Source organism: Ochotona curzoniae, unplaced genomic scaffold (genome assembly GCF_017591425.1).
Source record: "Ochotona curzoniae isolate NIBS_2020 unplaced genomic scaffold, NIBS_Ocur_1.0 scaffold_2453, whole genome shotgun sequence".
Classification (NCBI taxonomy): Eukaryota; Metazoa; Chordata; class Mammalia; order Lagomorpha; family Ochotonidae; genus Ochotona; species Ochotona curzoniae.
Window position 1 is genome coordinate 15,129,757 of NW_024467094.1, and position 22,956 is coordinate 15,152,712.

Consider the following 22,956-nt stretch of genomic DNA (forward strand, 5'->3'; position numbering starts at 1 on the left):
AGAAATTATTTACTCATCTTAGTTTTATAAACAGCTTTTTGTGGAAAAATCTATTTAATAATAATTATATGTTAAATTCTTATTTCAGAAATTGCTATTCACATGTATACCATTCGCATATGTATAATATACTATCCTTTAGAGACATTATTTACTATGGCCAGTAAACAGGTCATTGTCAAGTAACTCTTGAAAAAACTTTCTTCCTATATACATGAGGTTTGAATAGATTTCAGGTAGTTCCTGAATAAAAAATCAAAACTTGTTGCTAGCTGCTATTTTATGTAATTCATCACATGAAAGAAAAATGTAAAATGGAGTCATGTAAGAAGGGTGGACGACCAACTAAAAAGCACATATGTGCTTATAACAGTTCTTCTGGTGGCAGTGGCAAGGATTCGTTAAGGTGTTGATTGGAATCAAGAAGGATAGAGTACTCTTGACATTGACTCTCATTGTTAAAATCTTGACTTTGCACGAAATCTGGTGGCAAGGGCAAGTTGAGTGAGTCAAGAAGAGGTGAAGGTTTATGATCTTCACAGGCTTGATTGAGGCAGTCTGCAGGTGATGGAAAAACATTCGAATCATCTGGTTGACGAGATGCAGTTGTCATTATGGGTGTGACAGATTGGTTCATCTCCTGTCCTTCCAAATCAAGACAGGGAGGTGGTGGAGGCAGATCTGTATCATCTGATAAAGAAACTGCGGTGCCGATTGTCGATCTGTCAGCACTGTCCTCTGAAGCATCGTTTACTTGCTCTTTTGTTGTGTCTGTTTTGGAGTTACTAGAATTCTCGAGGTTTTCATTTGATTCGAACAACTTGATTTCTAAATTGTCTGCTAAAAGTGTGCTTTTGCCCGGTTTCCAGGTTATGAGTGAGGCAATCGATGTACGTTTTGGGGTTACTTCATTCTCTCTAATGTTATCCATACATAGATCGGGTGTTTCCCCATCAGCAAATGGAGACCTACCTGCCCAATTTTGATCATTTAAAACTGGCTTTTTCATGCATTTCCAAAGTACAATGATAATTATCGCTATCAGCATAAAGGTCAGAATTATACCAATTAATATGGCAGCTGTTGAACTGGAATTGGTCTTATGTAAGGTTTCTTTGTTAGTGGTAGCATCAAAGGTGAATCCTGGTGTAATCCTTGGTGGATTTTGGACACTTGGTGTTAGTTGTGTGGATAGATCATGTGTAGATGGTGGTATTGGTTTTGAAGATGAGGTGTGGGCAGACAGTAAACCTTGCCAAGGAGAGGCATGCACAGATTGTATTGGTGGTTGTCTAACAGAGGTGAACTCGGATGCTACTGTTTGTGCAGAAGTGGTGTTGGCTGTCGGCGGTGTGGCTTGTTTGATGGTGTTATATGTAAGTGGAGGTCGGGCAGAACTTTGTGCTGTAGGATTCGCAGAAGAGATTAGGGCAGCTGGTGTTGGTTCTCCACCAGTGACTTTGGATGGCAACAGTGTTTGTTCAGCAGAAAGGTTGTTGAATTCCGTTGGTAAAGTCGAATGATTTTCTGTTGTACTTTCAGAATTGGCCGAGATATTTAATATTGATGAGCTAGATGTTGTTGGTTGTTCCCATTTGCTTGTTGTGTTTGCCTTCATCTCTGAGGAAAATGCGTTATTGTTCAGGAATCCACAAAACAAAGATAAGATGAAATATTTGGAATCCATTTCAGAATCTTCCTCCTTACTAGCACTTGTATAATGAAAGAAAGAAGAAAAATCAATTAAATGTTATTTGATATCTGATTACATTTGATTTTTCATTACAGAGCCTATCATTAATATTTGTTATTCCTCATTTATTGGCCATACTGTAAGCTAGTGCAAACTACTCTCGAATATGCCCCAACTCATTGTAGAGCACTTTAACATCCTTGGGAATGTTATCTTAATTTCAGGTTCTGTAGCTGGGTCCATCCACTGCCTGTATTTCTTTTACTCTAGAATTATATTGCTTGTGCTACTTGGTGAATGCCCTGGCCAACCGTTACCCAATCTAGTTATCCTTTTTCTCTTCTCTCTTTCCACTCCCAACATCAACCACAATTAAACAATATAGAGTTTACTTTCACTAATATTCCAGTAGCTTGGGCCCGGTGGTGTGGCCTAGTGGCTCAAGTCTTCATCTTGAACATGCTGGGATCCCATATGGGCACTGGTTCATATCCCGGCAGCTCCACTTCGAATCCAGCTCCCTGCTTGTGGCCTGGGAAAGCAGTTGAGGACGGCCCAAAGCCTTGGGACTCTGCACCCATGTGGGAGACCAGGAAGAAGTTCCTGGATCCTGGCTTCGGATCGGCATAGCACCAGCCATTGTGCTCACTTGGGGAGTGAATCATCAGATAGAGGATCTTTCTCTCTGTCTCTCCTCCTCTCTGTATATCTGACTTTCCAATAAAAATAAAATAAGTCTTTTTTAAAAAATCCAAAAGCTTATTGTAATACAGTCTATCTTTCATATTATTTTCACTAGCTTCTCTGTTCCTCCTAATTTCTTAATATGGATACTCAGTCCTCACTTTTATCTACTTTTCTTTGCTCCTGATTCAGTAAGATTTAACATGTCGGCTTTTTGCCATAGTTCCCAAACCTGTATATTCTCCTAAATCTCCTTTGTTCTGATTCTGTTTGTTGATGTCATTGCAGACATATCGTTGCATACACCTCACTGTCAGCATATTGAATATATTTTTAATAGATTTCCTTTTTACCTCAAAGGGGACTTCTTTCTCAGCTTCTTTCTCTTTTCTCATTTTTGGTACAACTAAGTTTCCTACATACAGTCTATTCTAGTAGTAATTTGTGCAAAACTCTCAACAACCGACACAATTTCCATGTTTCGGCATCTCATATTTCTAAAGGGCTGATCAATCTCAGAATCCTGGGTTGATCTCTGAAGCTTGTCAGGTCAGTCCTTTCTGTTATTTATTGACTAACACCATCCTTTTGGTGGACTCTGGTCTTCATTGAAGAAATAATTAGATACAGGTATACACACACTTGCATGTAGGATTGCTGCCTTCAAGTGTTGCAGGTTTCAATGACAAGAAACAGGTAAAAAAAATTACAATAATACATTTGGGTTTTTTCATAAAGTTACCAGGAGATGCACAGAAATAGCAAGCTAGTCTATGGATTAGGGAAAGTATCTCAGAGAAGTGAAATGTGAACTGACACTTGAAATATCTGTGAGAACGAATTGATCAAATAACTATTCCAGCAAAGAGGGACAACATAGACAAGGACAATAAAGCACATGAATAAGTTTAGAGGTCTGGATAGGGTAGAAGCTGAAACTTGAGGAGCTGAGGTCCAGTTCTTCTTCTGCAGCCATCTGCTGCCTGCTCTGTCCTCAGTTGCCTTGCCTCTACAATGAGTTATGCAAAGACAGTCTGAGCTCTTGCATGTAATATACCAGTTTTGTATACCATTACTCACAAGGGCTTCTTAACATTAGGGAAAGGAAAATCTGAGTGTTAAATGTTAGCATATATGTTTAGTAGCTCTAGTTTTTCTGTGATTCATAGATTTATCCAAGGGATTTAATGTCCTATTGCAAGGCACAGTAAGGTTTTGAATATAAATAGATTGCTCAGAATATTTGAGTTTTCATTTGCTTATTTCTCTTGTAATTAGTACATGGTGATGATAGATAATCCTATTTTAGGAGAAAGGGGGATATAATTTCCTCTCCCACTCACATTTTGTCTTCTTTTCTTTTTCACTCTAATACATCAAACAAACTTTTAAATAATTCTTTGAACTCTGCTGCATACTACTGATGAATCAATCTTGAAAGCTTGCTTGGTTGGGTTATCACTTCCTTGCTTGTGAGTGCCCCACTGCTGTTGAAACTTCTGAACTGAACTTTCTTCTTTCTGGTTTGAGTTATCCAGTCTAGACTCACATCTCAGGACCGGAACCTCTCAGTTATATCTACTCTTTCCCACCTACATACTTCGTAAATACCCACCTTTAACTCCAAAGCAGGCAGTTTTAATTATGTTCTTTTTCACCCTTCTAGAATATCCCCTCCCCCCAATATCTCACCCATTTTGCCTTCTGACTGCATATCTGAGTCTTTTAGACAAAGTTTAAATTTCCTTCTGAAACCAATGTCTCTGTAACTGACCCAGCCCATTAGCTGCAGCTACTCGCTGAATCTCCATGCTTCTTTGTCTTTAGGATTCTTTACCTTTAATACATGTGCTTATTTTTTTTATTACTTAGATGTTCACATTTTCATTATATTATTACTATCCTCTCAAACAAGATCATAACGAGCTTTGAAAGAGGTGGTAAAAAACAAAAGAAAAATACTTATCTTCAACATACTTTGTGGTATAGTGTCTCAGGTATTCTGTGTGCTTTATTTCACTTGTAAGTGACTTTATGAGAAAATTCAAATGAGCTGAACAGCTGGCACAGTGTTACTTCAGTGGCAGACTAAGGATTTCTTAGGCGGGACCATCTCCACCCCCCCCCCCGCCTCAGTGTTTTTATATTCTGTTTTCTATGCAGCATAGTTCTTGATGTGATAGGCACTGAGCAACCGTTGAATTGTGTTTGGCTCTTTGCTTCTCTTTCTGTTTCATTTTTTATTAATATTTCTGCCAGAGTGTAAGCAGAGAAAGTGGAATCTCAGTCAATAAATTCTTTTTTTTTCCCCCTCTGTTTCAAGGTTCAAAATTTGGGGGAAAGTAAAGCTTTTCGTATAGACGTAGAGGCTTGAGTCCTGTGCCATGGATCATTGTCCATGCACTTCACACCCACCATCTGTTCTTAAAAATGACCCAAGATGTTATTCTTCAGAGTTCCATTTTTCAAATGTTTTCAAAGGCACCAGCTGAAGCAACAGAAAATATGGGCCATGAATTATCTTCAGCCAAAAATGTTTTTTTCTTTTGTGACTTTGCTTAAAATAAAGAAGCCATATGGTTCTTCTTTTCAGTTAGCTGAGAACTGCATTAGGCAAGGAAAGAGCCCAAATAGGAATGTAATTAGCAAGCAGTCTAGTTTGTAAATTCTATTTTGATGAACCCATGGCCTCTTAGGTCAGTAGGAAGGTGGTTGACCCTCCAGTGAATGAGATTCTCATTTGTCATTTAAGGATCACTGTGATATTGAAATGAAATTGATCTCTGACTTAGCCTTCAATTAGTCCTTTGCCCTTCTAGGATCTGCCCCTACCAGAATACTAGAATTTGTATTATAATCTGTTTATAGCCCTTCAGAGTAATATGGGAAAGAAGGAACAAGGCTTAAAAGAGGAATAAATAGGGGTTACAGTGGCGAGAAAATGAGTTTATATTGGGAAGATGTGAGGCCAGTGTTAGTTTCAGAAAGTTATTTGACATGCATTTTTATAGAGATTTATTTATTTTTATTTGAAAGGCAGATTTTACAGGAAGAGGGTAGAGAGAGGTTCCATCTTCTGGTTCACTCCCCAAATGGCTGTTATGACCAGAGCTGATCTGAAGCTGACAGCCAGGAGCCTCTCCCATGTCTCTCACATAGTTGCAGGGTCCCCAAGGACTTGGGCCATCCTCCATGCTTCCCCAGGACACAACCAGAGAGCAACATTTGAAGTGGAGTGGCTAGGATGTGCTCCAGTACCTATATGAAATGCTAGCACTGACAGACAGAGGATTAGCCTTTTGAGCCACCACATCAGCCCCAAGATTTTTTTTTTTTAAGGTTGGCATTTTAAATTATATATTGGCTGTGATGAAACACATTTAGGTAATCATAGGTTCCATGATTCCATAGTTCCATAGGGTGAAGTATTAGCCTTTTGAACCACTGTACCTGCTCCATACAACATACTTTTTTTTTAATGTAAATGGTATATACCTGAAGTACAAAACTGCTCCCTAGAGGGGAAGAATGATGTGTAATAGAGGAATTAAAAGGAGAAGAAAATTTAAAATAAAATTTTGAAAAAGAAATAGGCATTTTTTTAAAAAGCACAGGAGAGAAAACATTTCAGGAAACAATAACTATGGGAAAAGGGAAGAGCAGTGGAGTAGCAAAGGTATTCAGAAGATACAGGAAGTGCAGTTATGTGTTTAGTAACAAGTTAGGAAAGAAGTTTCAAGTGGGTAGAACAAAGACACTGGGGGAGAAAATTGAAGTGGGTGAGAAGTAGTATAGCCTGCTGCTTCCTGTCCGTGGCCTGTGTGGGTGCAGGAAGCCTGCAGAGAGGGCTCTGTTTCCAAGATGGAGGACTCAAAGGAAGAGCCCTCTCAGCCCCACTTGCCTTTCACTTCAGACTGTCTTGTCTGCTGGAAGAATAATTAAGATCCTGTCGCAGCCTCCTTCTTCACCTAGCCCCTCACTGCACTGCCCAGAGGCATGCCTGCTGGTTGACACGAAGGACTGGTGCACATTGTTCACAGGGTTTTTCTAGAAATCATAGTCTGTGGTTCAGGCACATCAAATTATGAGGTGAAAAAAGGAGATGTGTCAACCCTCCTGTGGCAATACCTTACTCATTATTTGAAACTGACAGTTTGAGGTTTAAATCTGTGATTCTAGTCCTTTGCTTTATTAAATATTTGATTTTTTAGAAAATATATATAAGCTCTTTTGAACTAACATTTTAAACATAGTTGAAATGAAGCATGAGTCTCCATGTATTAGACATGTTTTCATGATGTAGAACTATATAAAAGGTGCAGCATTTAAAACTGGTATTAGCCAGCAGGTGTTTGGCACAGTAGCTAAACCGCTGCTTGAGTTGCCTACATCCCATATCAGATTGCCTGAGTTCCAGTTTTGTCCATGCTGTGCATTCCAGCTGCTTACTGATGCAAACCCTGAGAGGTAGTTGGGTCCTTGGCCTTCACCTAGCTAAGACTTCCGAGTTATAGACATTTGGGTAGAGTGCGCCAGTCAATTGGAGGTACGTTTCTCTCTCTCTACCTCTCTCTACCTCTCAAGCAAACTAAGTAAATAAATATAATCTTAAAAATAAAACTGATGTTACTAAGTTACATATGCTAAGAAATGTTATCTTTTAAATTAAGAGAATCATAAATTCAGAGAATATACTCCATACAAGAAGGCAAGTGTAAATAGCATATTAAAAAAAAAAAAATCTGTGTTCTTGGGCCTGGCACCATAGTCTAGAGGCTAAAGTCCTCGCCTTGCACGCGCCAGGATCCCATATGGGTGCCAGTTCTAATTCCAGCAGCTCCACTTCCCATCTAGCTCCCTGCTTGTGGCCTAGGAAAGCAGTCCCAGCTTGTGGCCAAAGAAAGGACAGGCCAAAGCCTTGGGACCCTGCTCCCACATGGGAAACCCGGAAGCAATTCCTGGCTCCTGGCTTTGGATCAGTGCAGATCCGGCAATTGCGGTCACCTGGGGAGTGAATCATTGGACAGAAAGTCTTCCTCTCTTTCTCTCCTCTCTGTATATCTGATTTTCCAGTAAAAATAAAAATAGGTCTTAAAACAAATTTGTATTCTTGTTATTTTCATATATTAATTACTTATGAGGAAAATAGATTAAAATTTTGTGATGATGTGATCTCCAACTAGTCATATTCTACCACAAAATATGGAAAATTGCAGTTGTGTGTCATGAAAATCAAAAATGAAATTGACCTTAAAAGGAAATATTTGATTAGTCAGTATTTGATGACTATTTCCTTAATAATAGGACCCTTATCAGATGCTCAGAGTTTTTTGGTAGTGGCATTTTTTTTTTTTAACAAAAAAAGGAAATGGAAACAAATAGAGTAACTTGGTAAAATGTCACAGCTCTGAGTTGTGGACACTTACAGAAACCATACCAGTCTAGTGCATTTTCTTTCTATTTGTCATATATGATGCACTGTTTTTTATAGCAAAATGATGAAGTAGAATGCTTGTGCAGAAAGGAGAATGTCAGCTGCCTAAAAATAAAGACGGAAATAACTTTGGTTGCTAAGTTTGCATAAAACATAGGAAAAGAAATATAAAATCCATTTTAGTTCTGTGCTTCTTTGAAAACAGTTGTGGGAAATTTGAATGATTCATTTGTAAGATACCATATTTAATAAATTTATTGAAAATTTGTGATGATTTTAGAAGATTGTATATTGAAAGGCGTTATTTGTGTTTAATATTTTCAAACTTACTCAGATTTGATCAGTTTAAGTAGAATTATCTGACAAGCAGTTGAAAACATAGACACTTAAACTTTAAGCTTAAAGACTTTTTAAAAATGTACAGACATATCTTATCAAAAAGAAATTATTTTGAAACTTCTGTAATAACTAGAAAAAATCCATAATGGGCTTATATAAGAAAAAAATTACAACTATTTTGAAGTATTGAAATTGGAAATCATTCACTGTGAATTTATTCATTGACATTACAGCCCACCATGGGGAATGCTGGATTGAGTTTCCCGCTCCTGTCTCTGGCCCTGGTCTGGTCTGTCTCTCCTGTGGACATTTGGGAACGAGCCAGTAGATGGGAGTACATGTTCTCTGTGTGTCAGTCATCTGCCTTAAATAAATCTTTTAAAACAATGTGTGATGTAAATATGTAGATAATGTGAATGCATGCCTACATATAACTTTCTTCCCTTAGTGAACTTGTAAAATGTTACAACATTTTTACACAATCATTAAATATAAAATTCTCTGTAAAAATAAAACATAATCATTGGATATCACATTTCATTTCTTTAAAATGGAGGTAAAGATATCTAAGAAAGGTGATTATGGAATGTAGAAGGAAATCAAAATAAAAACAACTTACCTATGGATTATACTATATAGAGAGAAAATTTATGAAAAGCAAATATCAGTATTATGAAGGTTACCTATGGAATCAAATTTTATTTCTGATTTTACCAGCGCTATAATTTTTTGGTTTTGGTTTTTTTCTTTTTTTTTTTTTTTTGGTATAAGACTAAGGTTAACAAACATGACTGAATAAGTTTAAAAGGACATATATTGCGCAAACAAAATCTTGAAGGCAAGCTAAATACTGAATTTTTTAATCCCATATAATAAAATGAGAAAAATCTGTTAGAGACATCTGTAGGCTCTCAACCTTGAATGAAGTTAAATTTAGGACACCAACGGCTTTTTAGTTTTTAAAGCAAATTTTATATAAAGCAAATATCGAACCAAATTACTTGTCTGAAATTTTTCTTACCTCAGCTGTTAACTTCTTTTGCAGGATGCTAAATTCTTGATCTAGCTGGACATTTTGATGATTTGGCTAAGAAAGCAAAAGGGGTGGTTCACTTCAGATTAAAAATGGCCCTCCAGCAAACTAAACTGGTTTCCGTAGAAAAAGAGGAAGTTTATCAATAGCTGATTCCGGAAGTGCAAAAAGCCACAAAATGACTAAGAAAAGTATTGCTTTAACGGAACTTACTTTGACACACAAATTGGAGCTTTGGACTTGAGTGCTGTTGATGAATGTTTATAAATAGACATTTAAAACTCTCTAATAATGTATTTAAGTCTTTTAAATATTTAGAATAAAGTCCCAAGGAGAAAATTATGTGGTCTAAGGGAACGCCACTGGTTGGCTTGTTCCCAAAGTGAGATTTCTTTCTGCAAGGAGTGAATGTTGTGTCTGTCACTATCCCTCTGAGTTACCAGTTCCTCTTTAGAAGGAATGTTTCCCTTATTGGACCATTATAAGGATTAAACAACATAACAAGAATAAATGCTTTTAAGTAACCAGCAAATGTTAATGTAATTTCCCCATTTGAAATATAGGAAACCCCAGCTAACAGTGTAATGAAATTTGAGTTGGCACAGTACTATAGTAGGTTAAGGTTTCATGTGCAGTGCTGGCATCCCTCATGGGTGCCCGTTCAGGTTCTAGCTCCTGTATTTCTGCTTCAGCTCTCTGCTGGTATGCTGGAAGGCAGCAAAGGATGGCTAAGTTCTTGGGCCCATGAACCCAAATAGGAGTACAAGAAGAAATTCTAGGCTTCCGATTTCAAACAATCCCAGCTTCAGGTGCTGTGACCATTTGGGGAGTAAACCAGTGAATAAATGATTTCTCTCTCTCTCTCTCTCTCTCTCCTTGCTCTGTAATCTGCCTTTCAAATAGAAATTACTATTTTTTTCAAAATATAAGAAAGTATTTGGATCAAATGCTTAACGGTTTTTTTTTTTTTAGTTCAAATAGATACTTCTTAGGGGAAAATTTTAAAAATTGGAAATCATTTTTTAAATAATGTATACTTATTATAAAGAGTCCATGTGAACATAAATTTCTTTGACCAAATCCCCTTCCAACATCTTTCATAATTCCTAATTTATAAATTTATTATCAGATGAAATAAATGCCAAATGCCTTAGCTGATGCTGTGATAGTAGGTCTGATAAATCTATATGCTGTTGCCACTGGTCCCAGCATAGAAGCACAGATTTCATGGTCCCTATAACTGAGTACCAAAAAAAATGGCAGAGTAAAATCAAAATGCTATATGTAGCTTTAAAAAGACAGTTTTATTTCTTTATTTGGAAGATCGAGTTGTAGAGACAAAGAGGGAGAGATGAAGAGAAAGTAGTTATTCTGTCTGGTGGTTTCCTCCCCAAATGGCTACAACAGCTGGAGCCAGGAGCCTCTTCCAGATTCGCCATGTGGGTACTGTGGCCAAGTACTTGAACCATCTTCCCTCGCTTCCCCAGGCACATAAGCAGGGAGCTGGACCCAAAGTGGAGCAGCCAGCATTCAAACCAGTACCCGCACATGATGCCAGTTATGCTGGCACCAACTTTATTTAACCTCTATTCTTTAACCACAGCACCAATCCCTGTACATTTTAAGTTCATAATTAAGTAGTGAACCATAATGCGCAGAGGTAGCTATGTTTTTGTTAATAACTAGTGTGTAAGTTTGAAATGTAAAGCCTTCTTTCCTACCAAGTTTGCAAAGTAAGCACTATTCTAAGTGCCTGGACTGCTGTTGGATAATATCTTGCTGAGGTTCGGTGCTGAGTAGCCTGGAGTGTGTAATGACTTTCAAATATTCTTGAAGTGCATAATAGCTTTCTGTTGATTTGACCAACAATGTTGAAGAAGAAAGTAGTTTCCTGCTTGATTTATTATTTTCACAAAGATGCTATTTTATTTTCATTTCTTCTGACAAGAATCTCTGGCACTTGGTTTAAGAGAGGGCTTTGTGTTAGCACTATACTCTGATATGTAGTCTAAAAACCTTAATTTTCAGAGAGAGAACTTTGCCCATTTCTGCTTCTAATCTGTGCCATTTCACCCTTAAATGATAACCTGATGTCCCCGTGATTGGCATGATAGTCCCATGCTTTCTTTTTCACTTTGTTTAGCTTTACTTGCAATGGGTTGATTTTCAAATTGGTAATAACTTGGGTATAATACTAATACTTTTGCCTCTCAATTTGAGATATAGCCTAGCTGTTTGGAGCCATGGTACTTGTAAGAAATGGGTTTTATGAACAAAATCAATGTCATTTAGCAAGTTGCATAATAATTGCCAGTACCTGAAGCTAACCTTATTCCAGTTGAGTCAGATGGAAGCTGTGGAAATTGAGCATTGATATTTTTGACAGGTGATTCTGCCATGTAGCTAGGATGAGAGTCACTGGCCTTGTGGGGGTGTGGGGGATACTTTAAGTTTAAAAGTAAATTTATCATTTTTATTTCCATTTTTTTTCTACAAAAAATTAATTCTTCACACACACACACACACACACACACACACACACACACACACACACACACACACACACACACACACACATATCCTGTCTGCTGGTTTACTCTCCCAAAAGCCCATGTGGCCAAGGTTGGCCTCCTTAGCCCAGCAGAAGATTGAAACCAGGAGTAGGGACTCACCCTATCCCTACTGAGTCAGATGTGGGAGTGTGTGAAATCTTTTCTCCTTTTTAAAAAATAAACTTGTCCTTCATTTCCATTTTCCCACTTTTTAGTTTTTTTGAAAGGCAAACAGAAAGAGCTCCCATCTGCTGGTTTATTTCCTAGGTGCTCACAGTGGGGAGAGTGGGAATTAAGCATGGCATGGAGCTGGAGTCAGGAACCTAGAAATGAACCCAGTTTCTGTGATATAAGACAGACATTTTAGCCAGCACCAAAACTGCCAAGCTTTACACCTACCCCTAAAATCTTTTTTTTATGTAATACCGAAACAAATGTCAATAAGAGATGAGACTTTTTTTTGGGCCCGGCGCGGTGGCGCAAGTGGTTAAAGGTCCTCGCCTTGCACGCCCGGGATCCCATATGGGCGCCGGTTCTAATCCCGGCAGCCCCGCTTCCCTTCCAGCTCCCTGCTTGTGGCCTGGGAAGGCAGTCGAGGACAGCCCAAAGCTTTGGGAACCTGCGCCCGCGTGGGAGACCCGCTAGAGGCTCCTGGCTTCGGATCGGCATAGTATCGGCCCGTTGCGCTCACTTGGGGAGTGAATCATCGGATGGAAGATCTTCCTCTCTGTCTCTCCTCTCTGTATATCCGCCTTTCCAATGAAAAAATAATAAAAATAAATCTTTCAAAAAAAAAAAGAGATGAGACTTTTTGAAATGTAGCCTGGCCTTTATTAATATGCTCTCTTTCACTTCCATTAGCTATTTAGAAAGCCTCCCAAACCAGTTTTTGAAATATATGTAATTGAGGTGCTCACTTTGGCAGCATATATACTAAAATTGCAATATATGTAATTGAGGATGAAGGTTTTAATTTAAATGAAAGTCATTATTTTGCTTGAAGCTGAATTTTTTTTAAAGGCAAAGAATTATTTGGAATGTCCTGTTTTCTAGACTTTTAACAAAAATGCACACAAATGTGCATGCACACACCCCTTTCCTTTGCTCATGTCACATTGGATGGGAAAAAATAAAATTGACAAGTAACTAGGCCACTTGGCATCCATGAAATCCAATCATGAATCAGCTTTGAATGCTTGTGAGTGTGCCAGTAAGCACATTGTGGTTAATCTTCGACATTCATGTCTACTTGTAACAGTGAGCTTTCGGCGCTGGCAGGAGTGAGTGCTGTTTCAGTTGTACTTCATTTCTCCCTGGTCTTTATAACATCTTTCTGAGATAGTAAAGCAGATGCAGATATACATGGTCACAGTTTCAATCTGAGTTTTAATTTATTGTACAAAATTAAACTATTAATATTTAGTACCTGTAGTGAAAAATAAATGTGTACCAAATGTAAAGATGAAAGCATGTTGCCTGAGAATAGCTGTGTTGATAGATGAACTGGTATGCATTCTGCCATGTGCAACCAAGAGGTACCATTACAGTGTATAGCTGTGCGGTAGAAATGTAATTTCTGTTAAATATTGAAGCATAAGCTTGGCTCTAAGGATATGCTAAAGCTCTGATTCTTTTCAGATAATGATCACTTAAGTACCATTGTTGAATAGGGAATATTCATGTTGTTACCCTTTTGCTATTTTTATTTTCTTATAAAATCTTTTAAAATCTGCCCCACAAATCCTTGCTTGTTTTGCTTTTTAAAATATTCAGTGTTAAACAGAAATACACAGTTGGAGAAATTAAATAAGCAGATACAGGTCTCCTTTTTTATACCTATCTGAAGCTAAATTCTGTGTCCAATGTAAGATCATAGACCAGCAGCTTTAAATGCCAAATTACTTTCATTTTTGCTCCATAGCCCTTTTCATTGCTAAGCTATGTCTTTCATCACTGAAACATCTGTTAGTAAGTTTTTCAGTCCCTTCATCTTTCCTTTCCATTGTAGCTGCGAGCATTCCAGTAGATTGCATCATTAGGTTGGGCCCTGCGACCTGTTTTGCTCTTTTCCAAGTGTCTGAATCAGCAGGCCATAGGCCACTGCTTGCCAGAAAATCACCATTGCTTCTAGGCTGACGCTTGCCTGCTTGTTTTGATCGTCTAAGAGATGAGACTTTGTTTGCCAGAACCACAGTTGACAGAAATAGAAGGGTACAGATAAGAAAAAGCACTGCAATTATAATTAAGCAAATCAACACAGCCATGTTGTTGTTTTCCTCACAGACATCCTTTTTGACAATTTCGCTGTGATTTTTGCTTGTGTTTTCAGTGCTCTGTGTTGTTGGCTTGGTCCTGACAATAGTGACATAGAGCTTCGGTTCAGATTTAGGGGTAAAAGATGCATTGTGAGATGATGTTGCTGGTGCAGGTATATTTGTAGAATTTTCTTTGTAATTTTCTTCAGGTGTTACAGGGCTTGTGCTGATGTTTTCATGGTGGTTTCTGTCCCTGTTTGGAGTAACAGAATCCCAGACAGTAGCATTAGCCCAAACATGGGTGTGGTTTGTTTTTGTACCAGGAAGCAAAGAGCACACTGTTGTCATTAGGAAGGCAAGATGCAGGTAATGTGCTCCCGTGTGGCCCATGTCCATGAGTATATTGGTAATCTGTTGGGGGAACAATATAATTTGTTACTTTAAGTTTTGATCATGATTTCCAGAAGACAGTTGAGTTCTAACATTTACTACTGAGTGCCTTCTCCCCTGAGCCTTTTTTGTTTGTATTCTTAGACTATGTATAGAGAAGCATTTTTATTGTGTTATATTTTTAGATGTTAGAAATTATCATTACAAATAACTAGTAATCATTTTAAACTGAATAACTTGGCTCTTCAAATTTCTCCACTTTAAGTGTGCTGCAGACTTCAGCTTTGAGCTGGCAACTTCTGCTTTTACTTCTTTATTCCTCTTTTTAAGAAAAAAAAAATAAGGATTAATTTTGCAGAACTACTCACCCTCCAGCTAACAAGTCATGACTCTTTAGGGTAAAAAAGAAATGTGCTCTTGAGAGTTTTGTTTCATATATGAAAAGAAAATGCAAGTAGGATTTTTGGTTTATTTCTTTTTAGTGGGAAGCGGTGAATTTTCATAGCAGCCAAAAGAAAATGAACTTCAAATAGGAATTCAAGATGTTCTTTTTTTTTTTTTAGTGTTAATTTTGAAGCTTAGGATGCAACATCCTTAGAGATGATATTTATGAAATTAGTATATGGTGCTAATTCCTTCCTTTTGCCTGTTTCTCCTCATTCACTATGATTTTTCTGAAAGGGAAGCCTTACTTGTTCTCTTGACCTTAAAATCTGGCACAGCAGAGAAAAAGAAGCAGATTTCTTCTAAATCTAGTAAGTTCAGAAAACTAATGGCTTTTTTAAGTTATTGTTTCTGTATAACTTTTTTCTGATATTTATGTATGATTCCACAAAGCAAATTATGCAACAAAATAGGAAGAAAACATCAGGATCTTGAGGTGTTAGAAGTGGCAGATAGTAAATATCTTCATATGTAGTTGAAAAAGTTGGGATTCATTTGGGGCTCTGAGCTTCCTAGAAGCCAATATAACAAGGAGGCAAGTTCTCCTCTTAATTCTTATTGTCTACTGTTGGACAACATTTTCAGTAGAACCAGTATTTATGTTCTAGTTACCTCTGACATAACAAGGAGAATTTACCACCGTTATTGAACTCTCTCTCCTATAATAATGCGTGAAGAGAGTTTTGTTGTTAGCATTTATTTGAGGGAACTTCACATCAAAAACATTTAGCTGACCTCAAACCTGAATGTGCGTAAGCATCTCTTAGTTTAGGTGTGGACTCCAGCCCCACAGTTCTGGAATATGCCCAACAACTCATCTTTCTAACCCATATTCCAGTAACACAGATGCCAGTGCCAGGCATACTTTAGAGATCAAACCTTGGTAAGGAGGAGTTTTTTAATGTCACCTGATATTGCCTGTGTTGAAACACAGAAGTTGAATATAAATGTGATATGTTGAGTTATATAGACAAAAGCAGTGCATAATGGACAGAGCTGATTGGAAACAAACCTTTAAAACTATTTCATATTCACATTTCATATTATCCCTATGATAGTAGGCAGGAAAACGCCTTTATTAAATGTTCTAGGGATGAGATTACTTTTTGGATGGTAACCTTAAACACACAGTTGAATATGCAGTACACCAACTTTTGTATTATAATGTTCAGCTTTGATTTTTAAGTTGAGTGGCGTAAGTCTGTCAGTATTTCATGATTCTTTGATTAAAATAATTTTCCCTTCCTAACTGGAATTGTGTTTTGGGTGGTGAGCTGGGTTATTCTTGTCACATGAGTTCCTTTGCTGTGTAGTACACATCTTCGTGCTCGTACATTTTCTGACAGTGCCGACCTCAGCACAGATAATAGGCCCGCTGTTGATTGTCTTTAGCCAGATGGACCGCCACGCCCAAATAAACAACTATGGACAAAATGAGATTTTTCCCTTAGCCCTGTAAATGCCTGAGAATTAATGACTCTGTCTATGTTTAATTCATGCCATCGATACCAGATTGTGACAATTTTTTTATTTCTAGTAAATTTATAATATGTAAGCGTTAGCAATGAATTTATTCTATAACTAGTTTGTAATAAGCTTCTCAGTTTACTTGTGGCATCCAAACTCTAATCCATCATTTTGCTAATTTAAAATTCCATGTTTAGTGGTCTTTGCTTTCTAACTTAAATTTTACGTAATAAGACAGACAAAAATAACAGCATACATTTTCAGTCACTCACGAATCTGCTTTGTTAGTGAGATTCTTACACACTCCAAAAGCACTTCCTTGAATACTAATCGTACAAAGTTAGAAGTGAAAAGGCATAAGAAAAACTGTATGTATGACGTACCTTACAAAGTGCTTGGTCAAAGTCTGATTAAAACGTAATTTTAGCAAACGACTTCTCTTCTTCTTTTCTCGTTTAAAACAGAATGGACTTGAAGAATATAAATCCTTAATCTGCAGTGAGAAAAGGATATGTTCAGCTAGCTTTCCACTTTTAAAACCAAACCACAGATGACACATTTCCTTTCCCCTGCAACTAAAGCACATGTCACAGAAAAAAAAGAAAAAGAAAAAAAAACTCCCAACTAGACTAGTTGGCCTCTGGCATGACTGGGAGCTTTGTTGAACAGATCCCCGCCTCCAGAGCTGGGAGGGTTTCTACTTACTGCTTTTTGACTTAGTGCTCATCCTGATGCCCGCCATAGGTTTTTTAGATAATATATTGATTTTGCTCAAAAGCAGTAAAATGTCACCTTCCTTGAAGCATGAAAATCCTCTCCACAAATTTTATTTGCACCTTGCAGACTCATTTTAAAATGTGATTTGGAGTCCTTGGGTTATTGGTCAGCTAATAGAGGGATACACCTAACTACTGATGTTTTAAACTATGGAACTGCAGTGGTGTGAGGAAGGATCTAGTAAATGTATGGAACAGAACCCCCAGCGTGGTGCAGTGTGTACATGCTCACTCTGCATGTAGTGGGCCCCCTCCCCAGGTGGATGATCAGGATGGAGTTCCTTGCTAGAGAAGTGAAACAGTGGATGGAAAATATTCTCTCTTTTCCTCTTTCTCCTCTCTCTCTCAAATCAGTTCTTATACCATGTTCTTCAGAGTTCTACAGTGGACTTCAGTATGACTGTTTATACTGATTAGCATTGCTTCAATTTTAAGCAGCATATGACCTAATAGTATAGCTGAATCCAAACATGGCATTTATTAACTTACAAAAGTTAATAGTATAAGGATAAACTTGATCTGAGGGGAGACTTTGTCCAGACTCATGTTCTATGACCAGGACCCCAGTTTCTCTCTTCATTTCTCAGCTCTCTCTTTGATTTTTGGGCAGGCTTTTCCTTTGTAGCCCAAAATCTGAGGTAACAACTCCGAAAATTGGGTATATAAATTCAAGGAAAGCAAAATTTTCAAATTTTAGCCATTTTAGCTGTATTGGGCCTGTTTATCCTAGTTATACTGATTTTACTCATGTATTCATTGCTGAAACAATCTGTATTTAAGATGGGACAGATAGAATGGCTGGAGTCATTACAGGGCTCCAGATAGGTCAGTCCTACCCATGCTGTTTCTGTGAAATTGACAGACCTGGAGACAACCAGCAGTGCAGTGCCCACTGCCTTCCTCCTTTCTTGACTGTTGGACAGAGGTTTTATTGTGATATCATGCAAGATTTTTACACTGTCTTTTTTTTCTTCCCCTTTTACTTTAACCTTATTTCTCCATGGCTGCAGAAAAATTGAGAACTGAGTCCAGACTTTGAATAATTGTTTTATATTATTCTTTCTAATAGATTAATTATAAAGTAGATTAGTAAAATCTATATTTAATCAGAACTGTTACCATATGTTATTTTTGTTGTCTTCCTTAGGTTCAAAACTGGCCAAATCAATGGTGATTTGCTCATATACCACGTCTTGCTGACGTTAAAGCCATATTATGCAAAGCCATATGAAATTGTAGTGGACCTTACGCATACTGGACCCAGCAATCGTTTTAAAACAGACTTTCTCTCCAAGTGGTTCGTTGTCTTTCCTGGCTTTGCTTATGACAATGTCTCTGCGGTCTATGTCTATAACTGCAACTCCTGGGTCAGGGAGTACACCAAGTATCACGAGCGGCTGCTCACTGGGCTCAAAGGTAGTAAGAGACTCATCTTCATAGATTGTCCTGGAAAGCTGGCTGAGCACATAGAGCATGAACAGCAGAAACTACCTGCTGCCACCTTGGCTTTAGAAGAGGACCTCAAGGTATTCCACAATGCTCTCAAGCTGGCCCACAAAGACACCAAAGTTTCTATTAAGGTACATTGTGGTCCTTGTCTTCTTGTTAACTGCCTCTCCTGTCTAACCAGACCATGTCCAGGGCCCCTCAGTGTCCTCATAGTTGTCTTTATCAAAGACCAAGGTTTTCCTCTTCCTAGGGAATCTGTGAAAAATTTATATTTCATTCTGTGCTAGGTTGGATTGTAGTCAATGTGTTGTGAAAAGGGCAGGTAGTTTTTTCATTAATCAAACAGTAGGGCTCTGTGGAGACGGGAAATCACCTAGTTGGAAATTCTTCTGATATTACGTGCTTTTTTTTTTTTTACAGAATGAGGAACATGAACCTTGAGAATAAAATAAGTACTATTGTATCAGATTCTTGACTTTTTTAAAAGCAAAGTTAAATGTTTTCTGTGTCTTTGGGGGACCTTTATCACAATAATGCTTGAAACCATTTGGAGTGATAGCAATTCCTAATACAGCAAATGTTGGTGTTGGTTGGTTGGTTTGTTGATCGGTTTTTGGAGCCTCTAAAAATGCTACTTAATGAAATTTAATCTTCTGCACTTCACCCCTCACCACTTTCCAGGTTGGTTCTACTGCTGTTCAAGTAACATCAGCTGAGAGAACAAAAGTCCTAGGTCAGTCGGTCTTTCTGAATGATATCTATTATGCCTCGGAAATTGAAGAGATCTGCCTAGTGGATGAGAACCAGTTCACCTTAACCATTGCAAACCAGGGCACACCACTCACCTTCATGCACCAGGAGTGTGAAGCCATCGTCCAGTCTATCATTCATATCCGGACTCGCTGGGAGCTCTCACAGCCTGACTCCATTCCCCAGCACACCAAGATCCGACCAAAAGATGTCCCTGGGACACTGCTTAATATTGCATTGCTGAATTTAGGCAGTTCAGACCCTAGTTTACGGTAGGTTTGTTTTGTTTATTTGTTTTAATATCTACTTAAACTTAATCCATTGTCTTTTGCTTCTAAAATGAGACCACTCAATCAGCCTATAAGACAGTCTCTCCTTAATGCTGTAAATTAGGAAGCATGCTATGTTGGTTAACCAGCATGACTTCATCAAATTGTGGAGTATTCACATGAACTGTGGAATTCTGAATGAGGGTGATTCACTCTAAACCAGCACAGGCCTTTTCTCCAAAAACTTTTCAAACAGTAGATTTTTGGAAAAAGAAAGTTTGTTTTTTTTTTTAAAGCCAACTCATAAATTTTCTCCTTTTATAAATCTTAACTAGTTTTCCTATGTTTAAATGTCATTGTTAGACTTCCTGGCAGTCAAATTAGATAATCATTGCTTGTCAAGGGGAGGTCTAATGATTAATACTCATACGATAACGTTAATGTATACTTTCCACCTATATCACTTAAATAGAATTCCTGAAATACTGAAGCATATGCAGATGTCATCTAAGCATAGTGTAACTGGTCTTGTTAAGGACTAATCATTGGACCAAGAAACCAGAATGCATGTGGTCGGTGGAGTCAGTTTAGTTTATATGTAGATGTGTTACTTTCTGTACATATAGGACACTGGCCGAGAAACTGAAGTTCTCTGAGCTCTTGTTCCCTGATTTATAAAACAAAAGTAGCAATACCTTCCTTATAACCCTGCAAAGGTTTAATAGGTTGTGTATCAGCAAAGCACTCAACAGATACTTTTTTGTTTCCTCCTCCCCTTCTTCCCTCCTGGCAATGTCTGTTTGTACTCTTCCCTATTTTCTACCTTTTTTATTTTTTTCAAATATTTATTTATTTTTATTGAGAAAGCAGATATACAGAGAGACGCATAGAGAGAAAGAAGAAGATCTTCCATCCACTGGTTCACTCCCCAAGTGGCCCCAACGGCCAGGCTGAGCCAATCCAAAGCCAGGAGCCAGGTACTTCTACCAGGTCTCCCACGCAGGTGCAGGGTCCCAAGGCTTGATTCTTCTTCCACTGCTTTCCGATGCCACAAGCAGGGAGCTGGATGGAAAATAAAATAGCCAGGACACAAACCAGTGTCCATATGGGATCCTGGCACATGTGAGGCAAGGACTTTAGCACTAGGCTACCATATGGGGTCCTCCACCTTCTTTTTACACTGGGATAATTCTGTCTCAATAACCTTGAATTTTTACAGATATGAATTCTTAGTCATAGAAAATCTTCCCTGGGGTTTAAGTTTAATACTGGACTTTTTAGCATTCTAAATTCTCCTTTTAGTTAAAAAGAAAAAAATCAACAAGATTTCTTTACTTAGATGGGCCTTGTAGAGTTCAAACACTCTCATAAACTGTCCACAAGGAACTGGGACTGTTTGGCTGTCAGAATCGCAAAGGTTCTAAGACACCGGTCTTAAATGAAGAAAACCAATTTTTATAGCTGTTGATAATACGTAATAAAAGTTGTTGTCAAGAAAGCATTGTTTGAGAGTATCTAGGAGTTAATAAAAAGCATATAAACTTAGTAATATCAATATTGTCATTTTAGGAAAGTAAAATTGTAAGCCTGTCTTTAATTTCTAATTCAAATTTCTTCATACAAAAATACTTCTAAAAATGCTTAGCTTCTATGAACCCACCTGCTCTATTCTAGTGAAGTAAGTCAATGTTTTTTTTATTTTATTTTATTTTTAAATAAATTACAAAAAAAAGTGTATGAGACATAGATATCCCATCTTCTGGCTTACTTTTCACATATCCACAACAATTGGATTTGGACTACAGCCAGAGAAAGTTGTCAGGAACTTAGTCCCAGTCTCCAGTGTGGTGGTGGCAAGAACCCAGTTCTTTGGGCCATCATGTCTACCTCGAGGAATCTGTGCTGTTGAGAAGCTGGAGTCAGGAGACAGAGCCAGGAATCATCCCCAGGCCCTCCAGTGGGGTCATGTGTCTTACCTGACATCTTGACTACCAGCCTCGAGGCCCACCTCAGGGACAGCAGCTTTAGGCAGACTTCAATAAATGTATTAACATGATCAAAGTTCAGAGGTAAGGAAAGCTGGAAAAATGCTAAATGAACTGTTTCTTTTGTTAAAGAAAAAAAAATGTCAGAATTGACTGTAATGTTTTAACTGTCTCCTAGATGGTTAAACATATTTCCAGATATTTACCAGTGAATTTTGTTATCTAATGGAACTTGAATATTACAGTGTTTTGTTTGTGGTGGTTTGATATGTAGAAATGAAATTATAAAAATTATAAAAATGGGAAGGCATAATTATAAGTTAATTCTGGTTTTGACCTCTGCTGTGTAGGGTTACTTGTGGGACGCCCAGGAAGATACTGATGACCAAATATTTTAATATTTTAAAGGCATGGGGCCATTCTGTTTTTTTCTTTTCTTACGGTTCCTGTAATGACTCCATGTGAATGGAGAGGGATCAGAGGCTGCAGTGACCGTGTCGATGATATGCCATCTTCTGACTTCTTTCCCATGCATTGGCCTACTGTCACAGTTGATGTCTTCATGAAATGTCTATAGGAAGGCCTGGAGCCACCTGTCTCAGGAGCCTCATCAAGGATTTTTTTAAAAATTCTTACACAATCAAAGGATTTTTTGTTTTATTCTCTTATAGAATCATAACATTCTATCTTTGATTTTGAAATTTGAAAATAACTGGTCATGGTTTTGCAATAAAATCATAAGCTGTATGTTTTGAAAAAGTTGGGGAATTATAAGGAAAAATAAGTTTTAAAACAACTTCATTTGTGTTTTCTCCTAGGTCAGCTGCCTATAATCTTCTGTGTGCCTTAACTTGTACCTTTAATTTAAAAATCGAGGGCCAGTTACTAGAGACATCAGGTTTATGTATCCCTGCCAACAACACCCTCTTTATTGTCTCTATTAGTAAGACACTGGCAGCCAATGAACCACACCTCACGTTAGAATTTTTGGAAGAGTGTATTTCTGGATTTAGCAAATCTAGTAAGTAATGATAATTTTCTTTAATACTAACGATGATCTTAAGAAAAATCAAAGAAAACCCTTTTATTTCAGAATTCTCCAGTGAAAATTTTTGTTTACTATATTTTTACTTTTTACCTCTCTGATTTTTCGTTTCTGGTGTCCTTTAAGCAGCTGAAGCAATTCTGAAGCAACCTCTGGTAGGCAACATTGAGCAGTATACTAGAATTCTGGCAATAAAAGCAAGGTGGCAAGGTACCTTACCCATCTCTGGATTAATTACAAGTATTTCTTTCACTGTTTCTGTTTAATTAGTTTTAACATTTCTCTTCTTAACAGAAAATTCCACATGAGTGAACCATCTATGTTGTTCCATATTTTAGGGAAATTGTCACATATCTTTTCTTCTGGTTGACTTGAAGTTTTTTATTATTTG

General features: G+C 37.7%; 3 protein-coding genes across 7 annotated transcripts in view; 1 reads left to right on the forward strand and 2 right to left on the reverse strand.

The window, feature by feature from the left end:
- NF1 (neurofibromin 1) overlaps positions 1-22,956 on the forward strand; it is a 231,966-nt gene that overhangs the window by 161,811 nt on the left and 47,199 nt on the right. For all 4 annotated transcript variants that reach the window (XM_041001779.1, XM_041001781.1, XM_041001780.1 and 1 more), the window contains 3 exons: positions 18,215-18,647; positions 19,198-19,538; positions 22,339-22,541. In XM_041001779.1, coding sequence (XP_040857713.1) covers positions 18,215-18,647; positions 19,198-19,538; positions 22,339-22,541 — 977 coding nt within the window. The remainder of the gene's footprint in view (positions 1-18,214; positions 18,648-19,197; positions 19,539-22,338; positions 22,542-22,956) is intronic.
- On the reverse strand, positions 188-9,318 carry EVI2B (ecotropic viral integration site 2B). 2 transcript variants are annotated; one of them, XM_041001785.1, is made up of 3 exons: positions 9,172-9,318; positions 8,770-8,833; positions 188-1,712 (listed from the first exon to the last, which is right to left on the reverse strand). In XM_041001785.1, exon 3 carries the CDS (start codon positions 1,685-1,687, stop codon positions 365-367), a length of 1,323 nt encoding a protein of 440 aa, XP_040857719.1. In that variant the 5' UTR covers positions 1,688-1,712; positions 8,770-8,833; positions 9,172-9,318; the 3' UTR covers positions 188-364. The 2 variants fall into 2 exon arrangements, with proteins under 2 accessions (XP_040857719.1, XP_040857718.1); XM_041001784.1 differs by lacking the exon at positions 8,770-8,833 and having other exon boundaries at positions 9,172-9,316.
- Positions 12,999-16,853, reverse strand: EVI2A (ecotropic viral integration site 2A). The gene is made up of 2 exons (XM_041001786.1): positions 16,675-16,853; positions 12,999-14,401 (listed from the first exon to the last, which is right to left on the reverse strand). Exon 2 carries the CDS (start codon positions 14,384-14,386, stop codon positions 13,640-13,642), a length of 747 nt encoding a protein of 248 aa, XP_040857720.1. The 5' UTR covers positions 14,387-14,401; positions 16,675-16,853; the 3' UTR covers positions 12,999-13,639.

Excerpts from the sequence above, each read along its gene's own strand:
- EVI2A (XM_041001786.1), bottom strand. The coding sequence starts at position 14,386 with ATGGACATGGGCCACACGGGAGCACATTACCTGCATCTTGCCTTCCTA.
- EVI2B (XM_041001785.1), bottom strand. The coding sequence starts at position 1,687 with ATGGATTCCAAATATTTCATCTTATCTTTGTTTTGTGGATTCCTGAAC.